The following is a 22,500-nucleotide window of genomic DNA, read 5'->3' on the forward strand; positions in this document are numbered from 1 at the left end:
ACAAAACTGACAGGAAGTGACGTCACAGATCCAGAACAGCTGAGGAGCCCCGGGCGTTTCCTCCGAGGTCTCCGGTTACACTCAGATATACACTGTAAAAAATACAAACCACCACAATGTAAAAAATAATACTCATATATACACTGTAAAAATACAGTACTGAACTACACTGTAAATTTTATGTATTATGTTCAAATTTACACTGTAAAAATATAAAACTACATTATAAAAAATGTACACACAAACTACACTGTAAAAATAATACAACATACAAATACACTGTAAAAAAATACAATACATAACTGAACACTGTAAAAATATTACAAGTCTACTCTGTTAAAGTATTCTGAACACAAAAATAATCCACACACAACTTAAAAAATATTAAATTGAAGATTACACTGTAAAAAGTAATATCAATAACAATCATACACTGTAAGAATAAAACTACACTGAACCATACACTGTAAAAATATTACCACAACACTACACTCCAAAACTTTATAAACTGTGCTACATTGCAGAAAATACTAAACTGAACACTGCGCTGTAAAAAATATTCACCTGAAGTGTAAAAAACACTGCGTCAGTTTATTCAGTCATAATGTATTTGTTAGAATATCTGATGTTGTGACAGATCCTTACCTTCAGTCAGTCTGCAGGGGGCGCTGCTCTGCAACACATCACAGGGAAACCCCCCACACCTGGAAACACCTGCTGCTGCCTTCAGGTCCCATCAGGAAAACTCAGACAACCTGCAGGCGTTTTTAACGTGTGTGTGTTTTTATGTCGTTCTCAGGACGCTGCTTCCTGTATCACCTCAACACAGAACTGAGCAGCTTCAAGCTGAACAGTGACTAAAAACACCTGAGCAGCTGTGCAGGACCTTTAAATAGAATCATAATTTCTTTTAAATAGTGGTGCAAAGGAGGAGCTGAAACACTGTAAAAATAGGATCAAAAATACGTTCAGTTTTTCATTTAAACAAAGTATTTACACTAAAGAAATTCATATAAAAACACTTTAAATCAAAACTTTAAATCAAAACACTGAGTCTGTTGTAAATGTTTATTTATTTAATATCTTTTACAAACAGTCATTTCAAACCCGTTAAAGAGCGAAGCAGCTTCACAAAATCTTCATCTGAACTGATGAAAGTTTCACATTCTGACTTTAATTTCTTTAAACAAACAAACAAACAAACAAATGTAGCTCTGATTCATTTCAATCAAATATTGATCTGAACTGATGGAAAATGAAGGTTTCAGTGACACTTTGAGTCAGAAAGTTTCAGTGAAAGTTTTGGAGGAAAAAGGAAACAGTTTTCAGTCGCTACGCTTGTCATTAATTGGCAGCGTAATCAATAATCATCACTGAGTCAGCTGAGCGAACGAGAAAGTCAGACTTGATCTTCATTAAATTTCAAACATACACAGAAAAATATTTCTAAGAAATAAGTAAATATTTATTGAAATGGATCTTAGATTTTAGCAGCTGCTTCAAAGAAATTCTGGAAATCAACGACTCTCAGATTTCACCCCAATACTTCACTAAAATGAACATCAAACAACGCAAAGCATTATGGGTCCTGTAGTTCTTCCATGTCAATACACTTTTATGACATCACTAGGACTCTGAATGTCTCATCAACATGTTTCCTGTACAGATATTTAGAATGAATGAATGAAATGTGACCAATCAATAAACACCTCGAATGTTGAATCAATAATCAGCTTCATATAAATATTGATCATATGACGGAGCGAGAAAGCTTTGATCTTTACTACTCAGTGTGAATTTATGTCAGTTAGAGAGACGTTTCTATGTGTTTGTGGACGCAGGTGGTGCTAGAGAGCAGCTCGGCAGCGTTAGTGCGTGTTTCTTCGTTTCTTCAGTAGATGCACCACCACATGACCGCCACCGAGGCCAGCAGACCAATCAGAGAGCTCGCTGCAGAGGAGGGGGCGGAGTTACACAGGTCGGAGTTGCAGCACTTGAAGGTAAAACTGGACACCTGGAAAAGATCAATGATGTCAGAATATGTCTGATCAATCAGTGCTCCGAAAGTACAAATGTCAAAATTCTGTTCAACATAAAATACAACAAACTGATCAATAATCCAATAAACTAACTAATAATTCAACAAACTGATCAATAATTCAATAATTCAACAAACTGATCAATAATTCAATAATTCAACAAACTGATCAATAATCCAATAAACTAACTAATAATTCAACAAACTGATCAATAATTCAATAATTCAACAAACTGATCAATAATTCAACAAACTGATCAATAATTCAATAATTCAACAAACTGATCAATAATTCAACAAACTGATCAATAATCCAATAAACTGATCAATAATTCAACAAACTGATCAATAATTCAACACCTCTGCTGTGGTTCTACTGGTTATAGAGTTTAGTGTAACTGAAACTTTAAGTAAACAGCCGTCAGATAAATGTAGAGAAGTAAAAAGTAGAATATTTCTTTCTGATATGTCGTAAAAGAAAGTAGAAAATCATCCAGTAAAGTCCAGAACAGAACTTCAGTAGAGGACGAGTAGAATACAGTACAGTATAGTAGAATACAGTAGAGTATAGTAGAATACAGTAGAGTAGAATACAGTAGAGTATAGTAGAATACAGTAGAGTAGAGTAGAATACAGTAGAGTATAGTAGAATACAGTAGAGTAGAGTAGAATACAGTAGAGTAGAATACAGTAGAGTATAGTAGAATACAGTAGAGTAGAATACAGTAGAGTAGAATACAGTACAGTATAGTAGAATACAGTAGAGTAGAGTAGAATACAGTAGAGTAGAATACAGTAGAGTATAGTAGAATACAGTAGAGTAGAGTAGAATACAGTAGAGTAGAATACAGTAGAGTATAGTAGAATACAGTAGAGTAGAATACAGTAGAGTAGAATACAGTAGAGTATAGTAGAATACAGTAGAGTAGAGTAGAATACAGTAGAGTAGAATACAGTAGAGTATAGTAGAATACAGTAGAGTAGAATACAGTATAGTAGAATACAGTAGAGTATAGTAGAATACAGTAGAGTAGAATACAGTAGAGTAGAGTAGAATACAGTAGAGTAGAATACAGTAGAGTATAGTAGAATACAGTAGAGTAGAATACAGTAGAGTAGAGTAGAATACAGTAGAGTATAGTCGAATACAGTAGAGTAGAGTAGAATACAGTAGAGTAGAATACAGTAGAGTATAGTAGAATACAGTAGAGTAGAATACAGTAGAGTAGAGTAGAATACAGTAGAGTATAGTCGAATACAGTAGAGTAGAGTAGAATACAGTAGAGTAGAATACAGTAGAGTATAGTAGAATACAGTAGAGTAGAATACAGTATAGTAGAATACAGTAGAGTATAGTAGAATACAGTAGAGTAGAGTAGAATAAAGTAGAGTAGAATACAGTAGAGTAGAATACAGTAGAGTAGAGTAGAATACAGTAGAGTAGAATACAGTAGAGTAGAATACAGTAGAGTATAGTAGAATACAGTAGAGTAGAGTAGAATACAGTAGAGTAGAATACAGTAGAGTATAGTAGAATACAGTAGAGTAGAATACAGTAGAGTATAGTAGAATACAGTAGAGTAGAGTAGAATACAGTAGAGTATAGTAGAATACAGTAGAGTAGAATACAGTATAGTAGAATACAGTAGAGTATAGTAGAATACAGTAGAGTAGAGTAGAATACAGTAGAGTAGAGTAGAATACAGTAGAGTAGAATACAGTAGAGTATAGTAGAATACAGTAGAGTATAGTAGAATACAGTAGAGTAGAATACAGTAGAGTAGAGTAGAATACAGTAGAGTATAGTCGAATACAGTAGAGTAGAGTAGAATACAGTAGAGTAGAATACAGTAGAGTATAGTAGAATACAGTAGAGTAGAATACAGTAGAGTAGAATACAGTAGAGTATAGTAGAATACAGTAGAGTATAGTAGAATACAGTATAGTAGAATACAGTAGAGTAGAGTAGAATACAGTAGAGTAGAGTAGAATACAGTAGAGTAGAATATAGTAGAGTATAGTAGAATACAGTATAGTAGAATACAGTAGAGTAGAGTAGAATACAGTAGAGTAGAATACAGTATAGTAGAATACAGTAGAGTAGAATACAGTAGAGTATAGTAGAATACAGTAGAGTAGAATACAGTAGAGTATAGTAGAATACAGTATAGTAGAATACAGTAGAGTAGAATACAGTAGAGTAGAGTAGAATACAGTAGAGTAGAATACAGTATAGTAGAATACAGTAGAGTATAGTAGAATACAGTATAGTAGAATACAGTAGAGTAGAGTAGAATACAGTAGAGTAGAATACAGTAGAGTATAGTAGAATACAGTATAGTAGAATACAGTAGAGTAGAATACAGTAGAGTAGAGTAGAATACAGTATAGTAGAATACAGTAGAGTAGAATACAGTAGAGTAGAATACAGTATAGTAGAATACAGTAGAGTAGAATACAGTATAGTAGAATACAGTATAGTAGAATACAGTAGAGTAGAATACAGTATAGTAGAATACAGTAGAGTATAGTAGAATACAGTATAGTAGAATACAGTAGAGTAGAATACAGTAGAGTAGAGTAGAATACAGTAGAGTAGAATACAGTATAGTAGAATACAGTAGGGTAGAATACAGTAGAGTAGAATACAGTATAGTAGAATACAGTAGAGCAGAGTAGAATACCGTATTATCCCACTAGAACACTGTGCTCCCAGTATGCAGCTTACTGGTGGTCCCTACAGTCTTTAAAAGTAGAATGGGAGGCAGAGCCTTCAGCTATCAGGCTCCTCTTCTATGGAACCATCTACCGGATTCAGTCCGGGGTGCAGACACCCTCTCTATGTTTAAGAGTCGGCTTAAAACTTTCCTTTTTGATAAAGCTTATAGTTAGGGCCGACCAGGCTCGCCTTGGATCAGCCCTTAGTTATGCTGCTATAGGCCTAGACTGCTGGGGGACTTCCCATGATGCACTGGGCTCCTCTCTCCTCCTCCTCCTCTCCATCTGTATGCATTCATGTAACATCAATGCATGTCACTAACTTTGCTTCTTCTCCGGAGTTTTTTGTGCTTTCTCATCTCACAGGAAAACCTGACTCCCGGGCCGAACCTTCACGGTCCTTCACAGTCCTGATGGCATCCTTCCCTGTCTATTGATGCTTGTGCTTGTTGTTGTTGTGATTGTTGTTCTCCTGTCCCCCCTCCCCCTTTCCCTCTCTCTTTCTCTCTCTCAACCCAACCGGTCAAAGCAGATGGCCGCCCACCAAGAGCCGGGGTCTGCTTGAGGTTTCTACCCGTTAAAGGGGAGTTTTTCCTTACCGCTGTCGCCAAGTGCTGCTCATGGGGGAATTGTTGGGTCTCTGTAAATTAAAGAGTTCGGTCTGGACCTGCTCTATGTGAAAAGTGCCTTGAGATGACTTTTGTTGTGATATGGCGCTATATAAATAAAGATTGATTGATTGATTGAATTGATTGAATACAGTAGGGTAGAGTAGAATACAGTAGGGTAGAATACAGTATAGTAGAATACAGTAGAGTAGAATACAGTAGAGTAGAATACAGTAGAGTAGAATACAGTAGAGTAGAATACAGTAGAGTAGAGTAGAATACAGTAGAGTAGAATACAGTAGAGTTCAGTAGAGTTTGTACCTGTGGGAACATCTGGCCCAGTCGGCTGTACTCGCAGTCTGAATACTTGAGACACTGGCGGTAGGTCATTCCACCTGCAGGACAAACAGGACGATAGTAGAAACAGTAGATTCTGAGTAGAATCGCTGAACTTCAGATAGAATCTAAAGTTCTCAGAGTGTGAAGGATCAAACCTTCAGACACGAAGCACATTACAGTTTCTGACCTCTTCATATAAAAAGTCCAGAACATAAATAGAGTTTGGTGAGGCAGACTTTTCACTAATCATCAGCTGACCCTGTATCTTCATGTTAGGGCCTCTCTGGGGGCCGAGACCCACAGGTTGCAAACCTCTGGACAGAAAGTATCTTCAGCCAATCAGAATTCAGTTGTATACAGTACAAGTAGACGCACAGGTAGAGGTACTAGAATATGTAGAGGTACAGTGGCACATAGAAGTACAGGAATAGGTAAACAGGTAAACAGTTAAATAGGTAAACAGTTAAATAGGTAAACAGTTAAATAGGTAAACAGTTTAACAGGTAAATAGCTAAATAGGTAAACATGTAACCAGTTAAACAGGTAAACAGTTAAAAAAGTAAACAAGTAAACAGGTAAACAGGTAAACAGGTACCTCTCTCAGTGAGTGTCAGACAGGCGTCGTCATAGCTACAGTCTCGTTGTTTGGAGCAGCTTCCTGTGTAATCCTTACAGCTGTAACACCGAATGGCTGATCCTGAAACACACATTTCATCTAACAGCTGATCCTGAAACACATTTCATCTAACAGCTGATCCTGAAACACACATTTCATCTAACAGCTGATCCTGAAACACACATTTCATCTAACAGCTGATCCTGAAACACATTTCATCTAACAGCTGATCCTGAAACACATCTAACAGCTGATCCTGAAACACATTTCATCTAACAGCTGATCCTGAAACACATCTAACAGCTGATCCTGAAACACATTTCATCTAACAGCTGATCCTGAAACACACATTTCATCTAACAGCTGATCCTGAAACACATTTCATCTAACAGCTGATCCTGAAACACATTTCATCTAACAGCTGATCCTGAAACACATCTAACAGCTGATCCTGAAACACATTTCATCTAACAGCTGATCCTGAAACACATTTCATCTAACAGCTGATCCTGAAACACATTTCATCTAACAGCTGATCCTGAAACACATTTCATCTAACAGCTGATCCTGAAACACATCTAACAGCTGATCCTGAAACACATCTAACAGCTGATCCTGAAACACATCTAACAGCTCATCTGGATTTTCCGACCTGAGTCACTTGAGTCATATCAGCACCAACCCAAACCCAACAATAGAGCCCTGAGGGACACCTTTTGTTACTAATACTACTATTACTAATACTTTTATTACTAGCACAACCACCACTACTACAACTAATAATAATAATAATAGTAATAATAATAAACACTAATGATAATAATAATGACAATAATAATAATTATAACACTCTTATTATGAGCACTACCACTACTACTACTACAACTAATGATAATAATAAACAGCACTACTTATACTACTACCACTACTAATAATAGTAATAATAAATATTATTACAACTGATGATAATAATAAACAGCACTACTAATACTACTACTACTACTAGTAATAATAAACTTTATTACTACTAATGACAATAATAAACAGTACTACTAATACTACTACCAATACTACTAATAATAGTAATAATAAACTTTATTACTACTAATGACAATAATAAACAGTACTACTACTTATTACTGCTTACTATCTGTTTCTGTCCAGATGTTTTTCAGATTTGTGCTCATTCATCAGTTAACGGTTCGTGTTTCAGCAGCTGTGGTCACTTGAGTGACTTCATGTCAGTTAAAGTGGATTTCAGCAGCACACATGGTCTTCTTCCAGAATAAAAACAGACCATCTGTCATGTTAATGTTTTTGGTCGTTCAGATTAAAAAAGTGACGAGAAAATAATAAAGCTTGAAACTGACCTGAAATCAGTCTCAGTACTTCAGAACATGATCTCATGAGACAGAATGAAACGTACCGAGTCCAATCAGAGCGCAGCACATCACCACGCAGATCCCCAGGGAGCGCTTCATTTTCACCTCTACACAGCTCACAGGTTCATCTGGAATCAGTTTGTCCACAGCAGCTCAGTCACCCAAACACTGAGTACCATAGAGTACTGTGTGCACAGTGTAGTACTGTGTGTACAGTGTAGTACTGTGTGTACTGTATGTACAGTGTAGTACTGTTTGTACTGTGTGTACAGTATAGTACTGTGTGTACTCACCCAGTTGTGCGTTTCTGTTGTTGTTGAGTTCAGTGACAGACTGCTGAGTCTGACTCTGACAGCAGAATGACAGCGAAAGGCGACGCCCACAGGGAGGATCCTGTGTATAAGTATGAAGAATCAGTTTCATTGTTTTCTGTTTTCACTTTTCAATGACAGTTCTTCAGAACTGACTCACTTCAGTTTCTCCTGAACTTCAGGAGAACAGCCAAACAGCCAAACAGCCCTTCTAAAATGATCTACCCACACAGCCCGTTGTGCTCTTAAAAGATTTCCTCATTTAAAACTACATGTGACGCAGCAAATAAACAATCATACGTTTCCTGGTGTCTACGTCATCACGCTGAGCATCAACAGTCCCGCAAACATTGCAATGTTAACATAAACGTTAACAGCCAGTATGGTATAGTATAGTATAGTGTAGGTGGTATAGGTAGTGTAGTATAGTATAGGTAGTGTAGTATAGTATAGGTAGTATAGTATAGTATAGGTAGTATAGTATAGTATAGGTAGTATAGTATGGTTGAATGTTATGGTATAGTATAGTATAGTATAGTATAGTATAGTATAGTATAGTATAGTATAGTATAGTACAGTATGGGTAGTGTAGTATGGTAGTATAGGTAGTATAGTATGGTTGAATGTTATGGTATGGTATAGTATAGTATAGTATAGTATAGTATAGTATAGTATAGTATAGTATAGTGTAGTATAGTATAGTACAGTATGGGTAGTGTAGTATGGTAGTATAGGTAGTATAGTATAGGTGGTATAGGTAGTATAGTCTAGTATAGGCAGTATAGGTAGTATAGTATAAGTAGCATAGGTAGTATAGTATAGTATAGCATAGGATGGTATAGGATAGTATAGTATAGGTAGTATAGTATAGTATAGTATAGGCAGTATAGGCAGTATAGTATTGTATAGGTATAAGGTAGTAGGTTGTATAGGTTGTATAGTATAGTATAGGTTCTATAGGTAGTATAGTATAGTATAGTATAGTATAGTATAGTATAGTATAGGTTGTATAGTATAGTATAGTATAGTATAGTATAGTATAGTATAGTATAGTATAGTATAGTATAGGTTCTATAGGTAGTATAGTATAGTATAGTATAGGTTGTATAGGTAGTATAGTATAGTATAGTATAGCATAGGTAGTATAGTATAATATAGGTTCTATAGGTAGTATAGTATAATATAGGTTCTATAGGTAGTATAGTATAGTATAGGTTGTATAGGTAGTATAGTATAGTATAGTATAATATAGGTTCTATAGGTAGTATAGTATAGTATAGGTTGTATAGGTAGTATAGTATAGTATAGTATAGGTAGTATAGTATAGTATAGTATAATATAGGTTCTATAGGTAGTATAGTATAGTATAGTATAATATAGGTTCTATAGGTAGTATAATATAGTATAGGTTCTATAGGTAGTATAGTATAGTATAGGTTCTATAGGTAGTATAGTATAGTATAGTATAGGTAGTATAGTATAGTATAGTATAATATAGGTTCTATAGGTAGTATAGTATAGTATAGTATAGGTTGTATAGGTAGTATAGTATAGTATAGGTTGTATAGGTAGTATAGTATAGTATAGTATAGTATAGGTTCTATAGGTAGTATAGTATAGGTAGTATAGTATAGTATAATATAGGTTCTATAGGTAGTATAGTATAGGTTGTATAGGTAGTATAGTATAGTATAGTATAGTATAATATAGGTTCTATAGGTAGTATAGTATAATATAGGTTCTATAGGTAGTATAGTATAGTATAGTATAGGTTGTATAGGTAGTATAGTATAGTATAGTATAGTATAGGTAGTATAGTATAGTATAGGTTGTATAGGTAGTATAGTATAGTATAGTATAGTATAGGTAGTATAGTATAGTATAGTATAGGTAGTATAGTATAATATAGGTTCTATAGGTAGTATAGGTTGTATAGTATAGTATAGGTTGTATAGTATAGTATAGTATAGTATAGTATAGTATAGTATAGGTTCTATAGGTAGTATAGGTTGTATAGTATAGTATAGGTTGTATAGTATAGTATAGTATAGTATAGTATAGTATAGTATAGTATAGTATAGTATAGTATAGGTAGTATAGTATTTGCTCAGCGAGGTCTCAGATAGACTTTCATTGTTCTGGTGACACAACAAACACTCACTGAACTAATTAACAGTCTCCATGTTGGTGAATCATTTTCCATTGAATGTTTGTTCAAAACATTGATTTGTCAGCTCCGTCTTTCATTCCCCTACGAGACTCTGATTTGACTCATGTGTGAGAGTAAAAAACAGAATATCCCAGCTTTCTGCTCATTTCAGCAGGTGATGTTTATTCAGGTTTTTATTTGTGCATAACGTGTGTCGTATGTGACTTGAGAGCACAGCTTGGAGTAATGAACTCACCTCTACAATGAGGTTTGTCTTTGTGTAGTATTACAGTTTTAGGAAAAGAAGTAGAAAATATTGTTTTATATTTATGTACACAGATGGATCTTTAAGATTCATGAAATATATGAAATTCTTAATACTAAAGGCATTAAGGGGATCCCTGCTGCTCCACACTGACCACACCTCGCCGCCGCCGCCGCTGCTGCTGCTGAGGCTACGATGATGTGATGATGATGGTGTGATGAAGGCTGATGAGAGGCTCGTTCATCTCCGTCCACATGAAGAAAAGCTCCAGTGTTTCGTCCTGGAACGACCCAAAGACACAAAGAGACAAAGAGACAAAGAGACAAAGGAGCTCAGACAGTCGGCTTCAGTTCGAACAGAAACAAACACAACAAAGAGAGTTTTGACAGCTCGGACACAGCGATGCATTCACTGTCTCTCTGGTCATCAGACCGCTGAACACACATCTCATCAAACATTCATCACATCAGTTGAACTCTCAGACCACTTCCTCTGATTCTGTCTCTGATGGACACTGAGCTCAAACTGAAGTCGAAGCTGAGGAAGAACACTACGGCTCCCAAGATGCATTTCAGCAGCAAACATCCAATCAGAGCTTCACATTCTGTTGCTGAAGACTAAACTGATTTTATAAAAATACACTTACTGAACTTACTGTTACCCCCATGGCCTTCTTCAGCTGTGATCGTGTGACCTAAATATGGATCTTTCTCAGTGACCTTTGACCCCTTCCATCAGCAGTGTTACATCACTAATTACTCAACGTTTTGGATGACCAGGTGTGTTGTTCACTGTGTTCATGATGTCAGCGGTGTGCCGGCTGCTGATTGGTCCACAGACAGCAGGTGAGGGTAGCTGACAGGTGAGAAGCAGCTGAGCTCATTAAAGATTCAGAAGCTTCACTTTGTCTCTTCAGACGTTTGGTTTGTCAGGTACAAGAGAAGCAGCACGGTCAGTTTAATTTCCTCTTAATGTTCTGTTAACGTTTGTTTAATGTTTGTGTTTGTATAAATTGAGTCTGTTAGAAAGCCTCAGTCTTTAACCTGTACGTGTGTCAGGTTGATTTGTTCAGTTTAGTTTGACGTCACACATTTTTTTGTGACTACTATAAATCCATCTGAACGAGACATGTTTTATCAAATATATTATTTATTTTCATTTTAAAAAGTAATCCAGTAATATTCTAATAATCAATAAGTTTCCATCAGCAGGTCAGGTCCTTGTTTACTTAAAGCATTGTGATGTCAGACGCTGTTAGATTGATGATTCATTTACAGACTATAAATTAATGACTGAAAAATGCATCAAAAACCTAAAACATCCAATAATGATCAGAAAAAAGTTAAAAACATAAATTATTCGTTATCAAGGGACATACTGATTGGTTCTTTTATTATTATTGTCAATAATAATAATAATAATAATAATAATAATAATAATAATAATAATAACAATAATTGCTTTGATGTTTCTTTGTATTTTCAGACAAACTCATCATGGATCTGGACAGCATCGGTGAGCTCAACTCTACTGTCTTCTACCGTCTTCTACTGTGTTCTACTGTCTTCTACCGTGTTCTACCGTCTTCTACCGTGTTCTACCGTGTTCTACTGTGTTCTACCTCTTCTGTCTTCTAAATCCTTAAGTGTGATTTTTAGTGACATTGGGAGAAACAGTCAGACCTGCTGTGATCATCCTGCAATGTGCTTGTTCTTCTGTGTCCTTGGTAACCAGAAGCAGAAGCTTTGTTTTGGTGTTTGCGTTTGCGGTGGCAGAGAAGCTGCTCTGCATTACGGGGGAACGTTAAGCCCATACTGGCTGCTGCACCTCTCTGCTAAATAAACTGACTGTGATCTTCACTGCTCGTGTGATTAACATGGTCTTCCTGCATTTTACTTGAACTTTTCATGTTTTTCCGTTTCCTGTTTGCGTGTTTTGATTGTTCCCTGATTTGGAATACGGTCCATTGAACCGGTGGACTTTGGATTAAATAAAGTAAAGCACTGCCTGCCTGCTCTACTGGGATCCCTTTTCTCAGGAGGACAGCAGCTGGTTCCTCCTCCAGTCTGATCAGGTGTGCAACAAAGCCCTGTCCGGCTCCTCTACACTCTCTATCGGTGCAGAATCACCCAGAGCTGCGTTGTCACTGACAGACTCTGGTGATTGGGGTTTTTCTTCAGCTGGAGCTCCCCTCGTGTTTGCTGTAATGATCTCCACTGTGTAACTATGACTGTGGTTGTTACCAACGCAGAGTTTATGCAGCTTCCTAATTACACCCAACAAGACGTTTTGAACCCGTTGCTAAGAGTTTGGGATTTAAAGAAACAGACCTTGTTACATCCACAGAGGGTCGCGCCGCAGTTTCAATATGGAACACGGAAGCAAAACAAACTTGGGCGTCATCGTTGTAAACATTGCGAGACTACCCTATACCACATGAGATGCAAAACATGGAGATCACAGTGTGCTGCGGAGTTTGCAGAGACTTCCATCCTCAGCTCTGTCTCCTGCCACCATTGAACTATTTAATACACAATCTCTCACCGATAAATCCCTCCTCATACATGACCTCATCTTGGACAAGGGGCTTGATTTCATGTGCCTTACTGAAACCTGGCATGAACCAGGGGACTACTCTGTGCTGAATGAGGCCTGCTGTCCTGGATATAGTTACATGGAAAAAGCCTGCAGCTCTGGCTGTGGTAGTGCTTTAGCAATCATACACCAGGCTGAACTGGAACTGTCTCCCCTGTCAATACCTGATCTTTCCTCTCTAAAATGTAAACCTCCATACTCCATGAAGGTGCTTCTCATCTACTGCCCCCCCAAACCAAACTCATCTTTCCTCCCTGATAGACGCGACCTCCTCACGTCGGCCTGCTCCATGTCAACCACCATCATTGTTGGTGATATGAACATACATGTGGACGACCCTGCTGTCATTTTGCAGTGGACTTCCTGAGTCTGATTGAGTGTCTTTGCCTGAAGCAGCAAGTTGATGTCTCTACTCACACCAGATATCGGGTTAGATATCGATATTGATCCGGTTAGGGATATTCCAGTTACAATACCAGTTATGTTATTATTATGTTATGTTATTATTAACTAATGCTGTAAATTGTACAAGGAACCTTCTAACCTGGTGCATTATTAAAAATATTAATGTTTACTTTAAGATTTGACCCCAAAGCAGTTATTTTAATGTACTCTTTATTTAACATGATCTGACCAACACACATAAATGAAATTATTAAAATGGAATTAAAATTAAATTGAATCATCAGGTAGCCAGTGTAAATAAGGTGGCTACAAATTTACAATTTAATTTCATACAAACATTTGTAAACATTACAAATACCTCAGGAAAACATTCACTTTGCTGCCTGTGATTGTCTCACAAAGCTTTTGAGCAACTACAGCAGTTGCGAAACACACAAAATACAAGTGTATCAGAAGAGAAACAACCAACAGAGACAAACAACTGTATATTAATGAAGTAAAAGTAAACCAAAATAAAAGTAGTGCAACAAATCAGAGGCTTTTCTTGGGACATGTTGGAAAACAGTCCTTTAAAACCTCTGAATATGAAACACAAACTGTCAAATCCATGAAACTAAAGCCCTTTCATGAGTCTGCTTTCATACTTCTCAGAGATTGTGAGATTTTCATGTAAGAAAAGGAGCTGATCTACATAATGTGGGGTGAAGCAGCTCCTTTGTGCAGTGTACAATGAGATACTGAAAAAGCCCCCTCTCAACAAAATGACAGTACTTCTGGGACTGCATAGTTTCATTCCATGCAGGACATCAGTGTCTATATGCAGGAGGAACCTCAGGACTGCTTAACTATCTCTGATCATTTTACCTCTTCAGGAAGTGTGCGCTCATGTTGTAATTTTGTTTTATATAAACACCAGCAGCGCTTTGAGTGTGTGTGTGGTGAGATCATGTCTTGCTTTTGTGAGGCGTCCTCATCCTGAACACTGAACGTGAGCTCCCCCTTGTGTCAGACATGCAGACTGTCACTTCATTCACAAAAATCACAAAAAATATCACTCAAACAAAGAAATTCTGAAAGGCTTATTGGAAAATAGTGCAGTTAATCATCATAAACTCAAACTGTAAAGTCTATGAAACCAAAGAGGGGAGTGTAAGAGACGGAGCTGATCTACATGTTGTGGAGTGAGGCAGCTCCTGAGAAGCGGTTGAGAAAACCCTCAGAGGGGACACTGATCCCGGGGATACACAGACATCTCTCTGCTTGGCGAGATAAACGGGGATGCTCCCCCTGCGTGCACCCTCCATCAGTTCAGTGGATTTTCAGAGAGCAGAACATGTTTTCTTCCCTGCATCTGGTCACTTCTTCCTGCGTCCTGAGTTTTCTGTGATACCGTGACTTTTGGCATGTAGGCTGGCCCGAGGAGAGCCGTCAACGCAGAAGATTCCTTTGACCTCTTTGATGAAGGAGGAACGACATCGACCTCAACGGGACCAAGACTGTTGTCTTCCTGCCGTACAGGCACAGTTTCATCACCGTCATCAGTTTCTTGCTGTTGAAAGATGAAAATATTCAGGAATAAAATTATTTGGGAAACTGGCTGAGAACTCGCTGGGCCAGTACAGAGTGCAGAGTACTAAACTCTGCACCATGGCCCCCAGTACTAAACTCTGCACCATGGGCCCCCAGTACTAAACTCTGCATCATGACCCCCCAGTACTAAACTCTGCACCATGGGCCCCCAGTACTAAACTCTGCACCATGGGCCCCCAGTACTAAACTCTGCACCATGGGCCCCAGTACTAAACTCCGCACCATGGGCCCCCAGTACTAAACTCTGCACCATGGCCCCCCAGTACTAAACTCCGCACCATGGCCCCCAGTACTAAACTCTGCACCATGGCCCCCAGTACTAAACTCCGCACCATGGCCCCCAGTACTAAACTCTGCATCATGGCCCCCAGTACTAAACTCTGCACCATGACCCCCCAGTACTAAACTCCGCACCATGGCCCCCAGTACTAAACTCTGCATCATGGCCCCCAGTACTAAACTCTGCACCATGACCCCCAGTACTAAACTCCGCACCATGGCCCCCAGTACTAAACTCTGCATCATGGCCCCCAGTACTAAACTCTGCATCATGGCCCCCCAGTACTAAACTCCGCACCATGACCCCCCAGTACTAAACTCTGCACCATGGGCCCCCAGTACTAAACTCTGCACCATGGGCCCCCAGTACTAAACTCTGCATCATGGCCCCCAGTACTAAACTCTGCACCATGGGCCCCCAGTACTAAACTCTGCATCATGGCCCCCCAGTACTAAACTCCGCACCATGGGCCCCCAGTACTAAACTCTGCATCATGGCCCCCCAGTACTAAACTCTGCACCATGGCCCCCCAGTACTAAACTCCGCACCATGGCCCCCAGTACTAAACTCTGCACCATGACCCCCCAGTACTAAACTCCGCACCATGGCCCCCCAGTACTAAACTCTGCACCATGGGCCCCCAGTACTAAACTCTGCACCATGGCCCCCCAGTACTAAACTCTGCGCCATGGCCCCCCAGTACTAAGCCTTCCTAACCATCTGATGGCAGCACACTCTTCAAAAAAGGAGAAAAACCTTTTTCATCTTAAATCTTATTTTCTTCATGTTGTGTGTTTTTAATGCTGTAGCACTTTCAGATTCAGAACAAATGAACAGTGTGGTACAAATTAAATGTATTATTATTATTATTATTATTATTATTATTATTACTTTAGTGCTCTAGAAAACACCTGGCAAATTTTACCTGTCCAGAGCTGATCAGCCACACAATAAACAGCGCAGGTGAGTTAGTGCACGTGTGTTAGCACAGGTGAGTTAGCGCAGGTGAGTTAGTGCACGTGTGTTAGCACAGGTGAGGTAGTATTCAAGAAAAACCATTCAAACACCTTCAACTCAAAGCTCCTAAATAAAGGTTTATGATTGTTTTATTTTGATGTGTTTCCTGTTTCCTGTTCAGAGGGACTGAATGAAATTCGTCCGTCCATCTACAGAACCGCCGTGAAACTCCAGTCTCTGCAGAAACTCTGCCAAAGTGAGTACAAACACCTGGATATTGTTGGGCCGTGGCTACAAGTTTGGCTATCAGCAATAATTAATGATTATCAAAGATAATTGTTAATTATTTAAATCAATAAAATTATTAATAAGAATTAATAATATCGGGGCACCACCCTGGACTCAGGGAAAAACAGCCAATTCAGTCTCAAAGTGTACTAATCTATGAATTTGAGACTTTGATTAATAATTAATTTAATAACTATAAACAAAATCACCATATCAATAGCTAGTAAAGGTTGAAGGATTTGGAGTTCTTCACAGAGCAGAAGTTGGCAAAACTCATTCTTGTGCAACATTAAAACAGACAACAGGTATATCCAAAAGCATTTATTTAACAAAAGGGTAAAAGCAACACACAATACTAATCTAGCTAAGTGTACCTATATACAAGTGTGTGTGTGTGTGTGTGTGTGTGTGTGTGTGTGTGTGTGTGTGTAGGGAAGACAATAGCAAGATGGCTGCAGTCACCTGGTGACTGAGCACATGGCATGCCGACACTTTGGCTGATAAAGGGAACTACAGAGATAAAAGGCCAGACCATGTGGTGTCTTGAACCACATGTGCTGCCTGAACCAAAGTTCACCAAACTAGGTTTTAACCTCTTAACTGTGTGGTTCTCTATTCAAGGCCAACTGGTGTGGGCTAAAAGTGCCAGGTTAAAAAATGAGGTTAGTTGCATGCAAGGCCTAGTTACTGGATGTAACATGTGTTAAGCATGCTAACATTAACCTAGCGGTGTGGCTATGCAGTAACCTGACTATAGGCAACAAGGACATCACAACAACAGTTCAATGTATAACCTTAACCAAATCAATACACGTACAGTACATTGTTTGAGTTAAACATTCTTGCTTAGCCGTACTATGCTTCACTGCGTTGCTAGGCTATGCCCAGTTGTTACCAGTCCATGAAGGAAGAGATGCTTTGTGGCGTTCTGCTTTGTAGCCGGTGAATCCGTGGGTGAGTCAGGCTGAGAAGGCTTTGGCTCTGAAGCTGAAAGATGCAGGCGTTGCTGGAGAGAGAGCACTCCAGTCGTGCAGAGGGCCCAGGTCACTCCTTGGTGTAGAGTTAGTGGCAAGCTGACTCCATTGTGCGGCTCCTGTACTTGTTAAACTGGCCAGCAGACTTGTGTGTTAGCTGCTGGCACAAGGAAACTTAGTTTCTGAGTCTTAGGCAGGCTCTCGCGTCTTCTGCCGTAAAGAAGACTGTGTGTGTCTGCTGTGAGCAGGCCACACAAGAGAGCAGAGAGCTGCTCCAGCAGCTGCTGGAGGTGTGAAGGAGAGCAAGGAGCTGCTCCTGCTGCAGCTCGTGGAGAAAAGAGAAAGATAAGAAAGGAATCTCTAGTTTTGATAACCTGGATCCATGAGTAGAGCTTCACACTTTGGGTGCGAACCCCCAGGGCTCAGGTTTCTTGGAGTCTTGAAACATGTGGATACTTTATATAAGACCATGATATTATATTATTATACAGAGAAGTAGAACAACAACAGCAACAACAACACAGTAGTCAGTCATATTTAGGATTATATATGTTATATTTAGTTGATTGAATCGATGTTTCTGTGTTTGTGTGTATTTGTGTCTCCAGTGGACGTTGTGTTCGTTCGACACATCACGGCAGCCCTGCTGACGGTGGGCGGGGTTAACCAGCAGCAGGATGTGGTGCTAAGCTGGGAGGAAGTGACGCAGACTCTAAACAGGATGTTCCACAGCGTGTCACAGGAAGTGCCGGGTCATGTGATGGTGGTGACTCCAGAGGAGACATGCAGTCTGATGTTCAGGATGTTTGACTGGTCAGTCTGTAACAACAAATCCTCCAAACTAAACGACCACATAGCTTGTTTGTACCTGCAACCTAAACGACCCACTGAAGTGTAATATGCCGCTTTCCAAAACTGTTACAAATCACTATTAAAAAACAATGTTTTCAGGTGTGACAATGCTGTGGTTAAGGTCTGGCTAGATTTAGGCACAAAAACCACTTGGTTAGGGAAAGATCATGGTTTGGGTTCAAATGATCACTTGAAATGTGGTGTGGGTTAAAGTTACTACTTCCTGAAAGTTAGGCAACTTTTGTCATCATGGCAACAGTAAACACCATGTTAGGTTTTTTTTAAATGTCCTGACTCGCAGGTGTAAACATGACATTCGTGGTTGTAAACGGGAAGCAAACAGTGGTCTCCTGAAGCTAAGTCCACTCTTTGCAATCTAATCTAACTATCTGGTTATCCACCCAACCTGCCTCTGCCTAATAAGGAAGACATCTTATACAGACATCATCTGAACTGCATCACTTTGTTTATAGGTCATAACTACTACAGTCACTAGATGGCGTCTGTCACTCAAATGTAAATACAGATTGTTCTTAGTGACTGAATTTACGACCTACAGGGTCGTTTTTCTTGGGAGGATAGGCTCGTCTGTAAACATGTTATACCCTGATATTATTATTGTAATAAACCCTGCTTCAGGTATGAATATTAAGTAACTGGACTGGCTTAAAAGCTACTACTGCCACCACCTTTTTTCCCAGTATGGTCCGGCGTCAGAGATCTGAGAACACTTACAACATATAAAGAAAATATTTAGACTCTTTATTTTACAAAGATCAGTTCATCAGCATATTCATAGTGGACCGAGGATAAGACTGGCCAAGCTGTAACATACCCCCCTCAGACAGTCTGTCCCCCAGCTAACAAGCCTCCCATAGTGTCACAGCCAACAAGGCCACCCCGCACAGGTAAACACACTATGGCAGCTGACAGGTGGGTACACACACCGATACTGTTACAAAAAGCATTTAAGAAAACACACTGAGCGCCATAAAAACCCACACGATTTAAACCCTAAATAGGCACACTTGATTTCACACTTCTATGGGGCATGCAGATTAAACTGGCCGAGACAGTCATGTATCCCCCCCATACCTATCAGCTAACCTTCCCCCAGCTTGAAAACCCCACAAATAACCACAAGAAAAGACGAGGACAATAATAAACAGGACTAAACACAAAACACTAACACTTAAAATGTCCTGATTTAAAATGACCACTGAACTGTCCGGTCAAACACGACCCTCCCCCGGGGTCCAGGCTTGTGGTGCTGGTCCAACACGGCCCATATCCAGTGTGAGCCCGTGGGGGAATCGCCGGTCCAGCACTGGAACAACGGAGCAGCTGACAGCGTGTCAGACGCTCCCACACAGTGCTGGGAAGCGGCAGGGCACTTCTGTTGTTCCCCGGTCCATGACCATCATCAGCCCCACCACAGGAACATCTCCCCCCGTTATGTCTGTCTGCCTCTTTTCACTTTACCTCAACTTGTGCCAACTTTTTCATAATTGCAGAGCCTCAACGGTGCTTTAATCTGTTGTGTTTACATGTGATTATATCTGCATATATTTGTATATACACAGTGCTGCTTGAAAGTTTGTGAACCCTTTAGAATTTGCTCTATTTCTGCATAAATATGATCTAAAACATCATCAGATTTTTACACAAGTCCTAAAAATAGATAAAGGGAACCAAATTAATCAAATGACACAAAAACATTAAACTTATTTGTATATTTATTGAGGAAAATGATCCGATGTTACATATGTGTGTGTGTGAGGCAAAAGTATGTGAACCTCTAGGATTATCAGTTCATTTGAAGAGGAAATTAGAGTCGGGTGTTTCAATCAATGGGATGACAATCCAGTGTGAGTCTGGGAGGCCCTGCCTTATTTACAGAAGAGAAATCTGGATCTTCACTGTCAAACTCCGAGCTTCACAGGTTTGTGGAAGTGTGTCATGGCTCAAACAAAGGAGATTTCTGACGACATTAGAAGAAGAGTTGTTGATGCTCATCAGGCTGGAAAAGGTTACAAAACCATTTCTAAAGAGTTTGGACTCCACCAGTCGACTGTCAGACAGATTGTGTACAAAGGACCCAGAGTAACGTCTAGGAAACTAAAGGGAGACCAAAATCCAACTTTTTGGCTTGAATGAGAAGCTTTATGTTTGGCAATGAGCAAACACTGCATTCCAGCGTAAGAACCTGAACCCATCTGTGAAACATGGTGGTGGTGGTATCATGGTTTGAGCTGCTTTGCTGCCTCTGAACCAGGACAGCTTGCAATCATTGATGGAGCTGTGAGTTCTGAGTTGTACCAGCAAATTCTACAGGAAAATGTCAAGATATCCGTCTGTGAACTGAAGCTCAACAGAAAGTGGGTCATACAGTAAGACAACAACACTAAACAACAAGTTGTTCTATCAAAGAACGGTTAGAGCAGAAGAAAGATAATGTTTTGGAACGGCCGAGTCAAAGTCCTGACCTTCATGTTGTAGAAATACTGTAGAAGGACCTGAAGCATGTTGTTCATTGTGAGAAGCCCACCAACATCCCTGAGCTGAGACTGTTCTGTGAGGACGAACGGGCTAAAATTCCTCCAAGCTGATGTGCAGAGCTGATAAACAGTTACTGGAAACGTTTGGTTGAAGTTATTGCTGCAAGATGGAGTCACACCAGTTACTGAAAGCAAGGCTTCACATACTTCTGCCTCCATAAATATGTAAGATTGGATCATTTTCCTCAACAAATACATGAATACGTTTAATTTTTTGTCTCATTTGTTTAGTTGGGTTCCCTTTATCTAGTTTTAGGACTCGTGTCTGATCACATTATTTACGTAGAAACAGAAAATTCTCAAGGGTTCACAAACTTTCAAGCAGCTCTGTATCTGTATTAGCGGTGTAACTATACGTTTATTCGTCCCAAACCGTTACGATACGGACGTTACGATTGGGTGCATTCATTCATGTGAAGAATACACTCCATTCCCCAAACAAAATAGTTTAATAACCTACTGCAACTTGTGGAACAATAGAGCACAAGTTCCACCTGAGACATTTTGGCAGGGCACCACTTAGCTGTACCATGCTCATGGATGTATGCTAGCCACCTTAGCCAAGGTACCCTGGTTACCCTGGTTACCCTGGTTACTCTGTAGTGTCGCTGCCATCAGAATAGCAGATGAGACCCATAACACTGACTGAGTGTGACACTATTATTAAAATACGCTCTGTTATTGCCGTGGTGGAAAGGAACAGAAAGGTTATTTTCTTTCAAGGTCAAGGTAATCTCTATTATCCCCAGGGGGGCAATTTATTGTATTTAAATAAATACAATCAACAACACACACAAACCTACATTCAAATTACACAAAAAAGACAAAGAACTACATGATACTGTTCAAAAAGCCAATGGTGGCAGGGACACATGAGTTTTTAGGTCTATTGGTCCTGCGTCTGGGCAGAGACTTGTAGTCACTGAACAGGAGGTGACTATGTTCATGTTCTCACAAAGCCTTCCAACCTGTTCCTGTCTTTCAGGGAAAGTGACTCAAACCAGCAGATAAGAGAAAAGGTTAAAACAGACTCAATAAAACAAGAGTAATTCATATTTTCATAAAGGAAGTGTCAACATTAACTGTGTCAGTAATAGTTTCTACTGTGACGTTAAACCCCTAATCTGTGTGTATTTGTGTATAACCGTGTGTGTGTGTGTGTGTGTGTGTGTGTGTGTGTGTGTGTGTGTGTGTGTGTGTTTCAGGAGTCAGTGTGGTCGTGTGTCTGCTGGTTCTCTTCGAGCTGCTCTCATCTGTCTGTCTGCAGATTCTCTGATGGTCAAATACAGAGGTTTGACTTTCTGAATAAAATACATGTTGATTGTAGTGAAGAAGGATGTTCTCTTCAGAATAAAATACCCTGTGTGTGTGTGTGTGTGTGTGTGTGTGTGTGTGTGTGTGTAGCACTGGTGTGTGTTGCAGCCACCTGTTCAGGTTCAGTCAGCAGGTCATCACTCAGATCTTTACTGCAGGACGTCAGCCAGGTAAACACTGCAGACGACATTTCCCAGCATGCCTCTCTCCTGCTGCTCTCTAAAGTGTGTGTGTGTGTGTGTGTGTGTGTGTGTGTTGAGG

At 39.4% G+C, this 22,500-nt stretch overlaps 2 protein-coding genes across 3 annotated transcripts in view; one reads left to right on the forward strand and one right to left on the reverse strand.

Annotated features, from left to right (window-relative positions):
• Positions 1–1,054: 1,054 nt before the first annotated feature.
• On the reverse strand, positions 1,055–8,097 carry cd59a (CD59 molecule (CD59 blood group) a). 2 transcript variants are annotated; one of them, XM_067583267.1, is made up of 5 exons: positions 7,995–8,097; positions 7,746–7,829; positions 6,299–6,400; positions 5,686–5,759; positions 1,055–2,014 (listed from the first exon to the last, which is right to left on the reverse strand). In XM_067583267.1, the coding sequence occupies exons 2-5, from the start codon at positions 7,798–7,800 to the stop codon at positions 1,892–1,894; spliced, it is 354 nt and encodes a 117-aa protein (XP_067439368.1). In that variant the 5' UTR covers positions 7,801–7,829; positions 7,995–8,097; the 3' UTR covers positions 1,055–1,891. The 2 variants fall into 2 exon arrangements, with proteins under 2 accessions (XP_067439368.1, XP_067439369.1); XM_067583268.1 differs by lacking the exons at positions 7,746–7,829; positions 7,995–8,097 and adding exons at positions 6,951–6,971; positions 7,008–7,095 and having other exon boundaries at positions 6,299–6,418.
• A 2,471-nt stretch (positions 8,098–10,568) lies between these two features.
• Positions 10,569–22,500, forward strand: part of dytn (dystrotelin) — a 17,490-nt gene continuing 5,558 nt past the window's right edge. The window contains exons 1-7 of the mRNA XM_067583707.1: positions 10,569–11,377; positions 11,912–11,941; positions 16,435–16,509; positions 18,124–18,328; positions 22,131–22,216; positions 22,330–22,409; position 22,500. The exon at position 22,500 is cut by the window's right edge and continues 71 nt beyond it. Of these exons, the coding sequence (XP_067439808.1) occupies positions 11,923–11,941; positions 16,435–16,509; positions 18,124–18,328; positions 22,131–22,216; positions 22,330–22,409; position 22,500 (466 nt within the window). The 5' untranslated portion in view covers positions 10,569–11,377; positions 11,912–11,922. The remainder of the gene's footprint in view (positions 11,378–11,911; positions 11,942–16,434; positions 16,510–18,123; positions 18,329–22,130; positions 22,217–22,329; positions 22,410–22,499) is intronic.

This window comes from Thunnus thynnus, chromosome 24 (genome assembly GCF_963924715.1).
Source record: "Thunnus thynnus chromosome 24, fThuThy2.1, whole genome shotgun sequence".
NCBI classification, from domain to species: domain Eukaryota; kingdom Metazoa; phylum Chordata; class Actinopteri; order Scombriformes; family Scombridae; genus Thunnus; species Thunnus thynnus.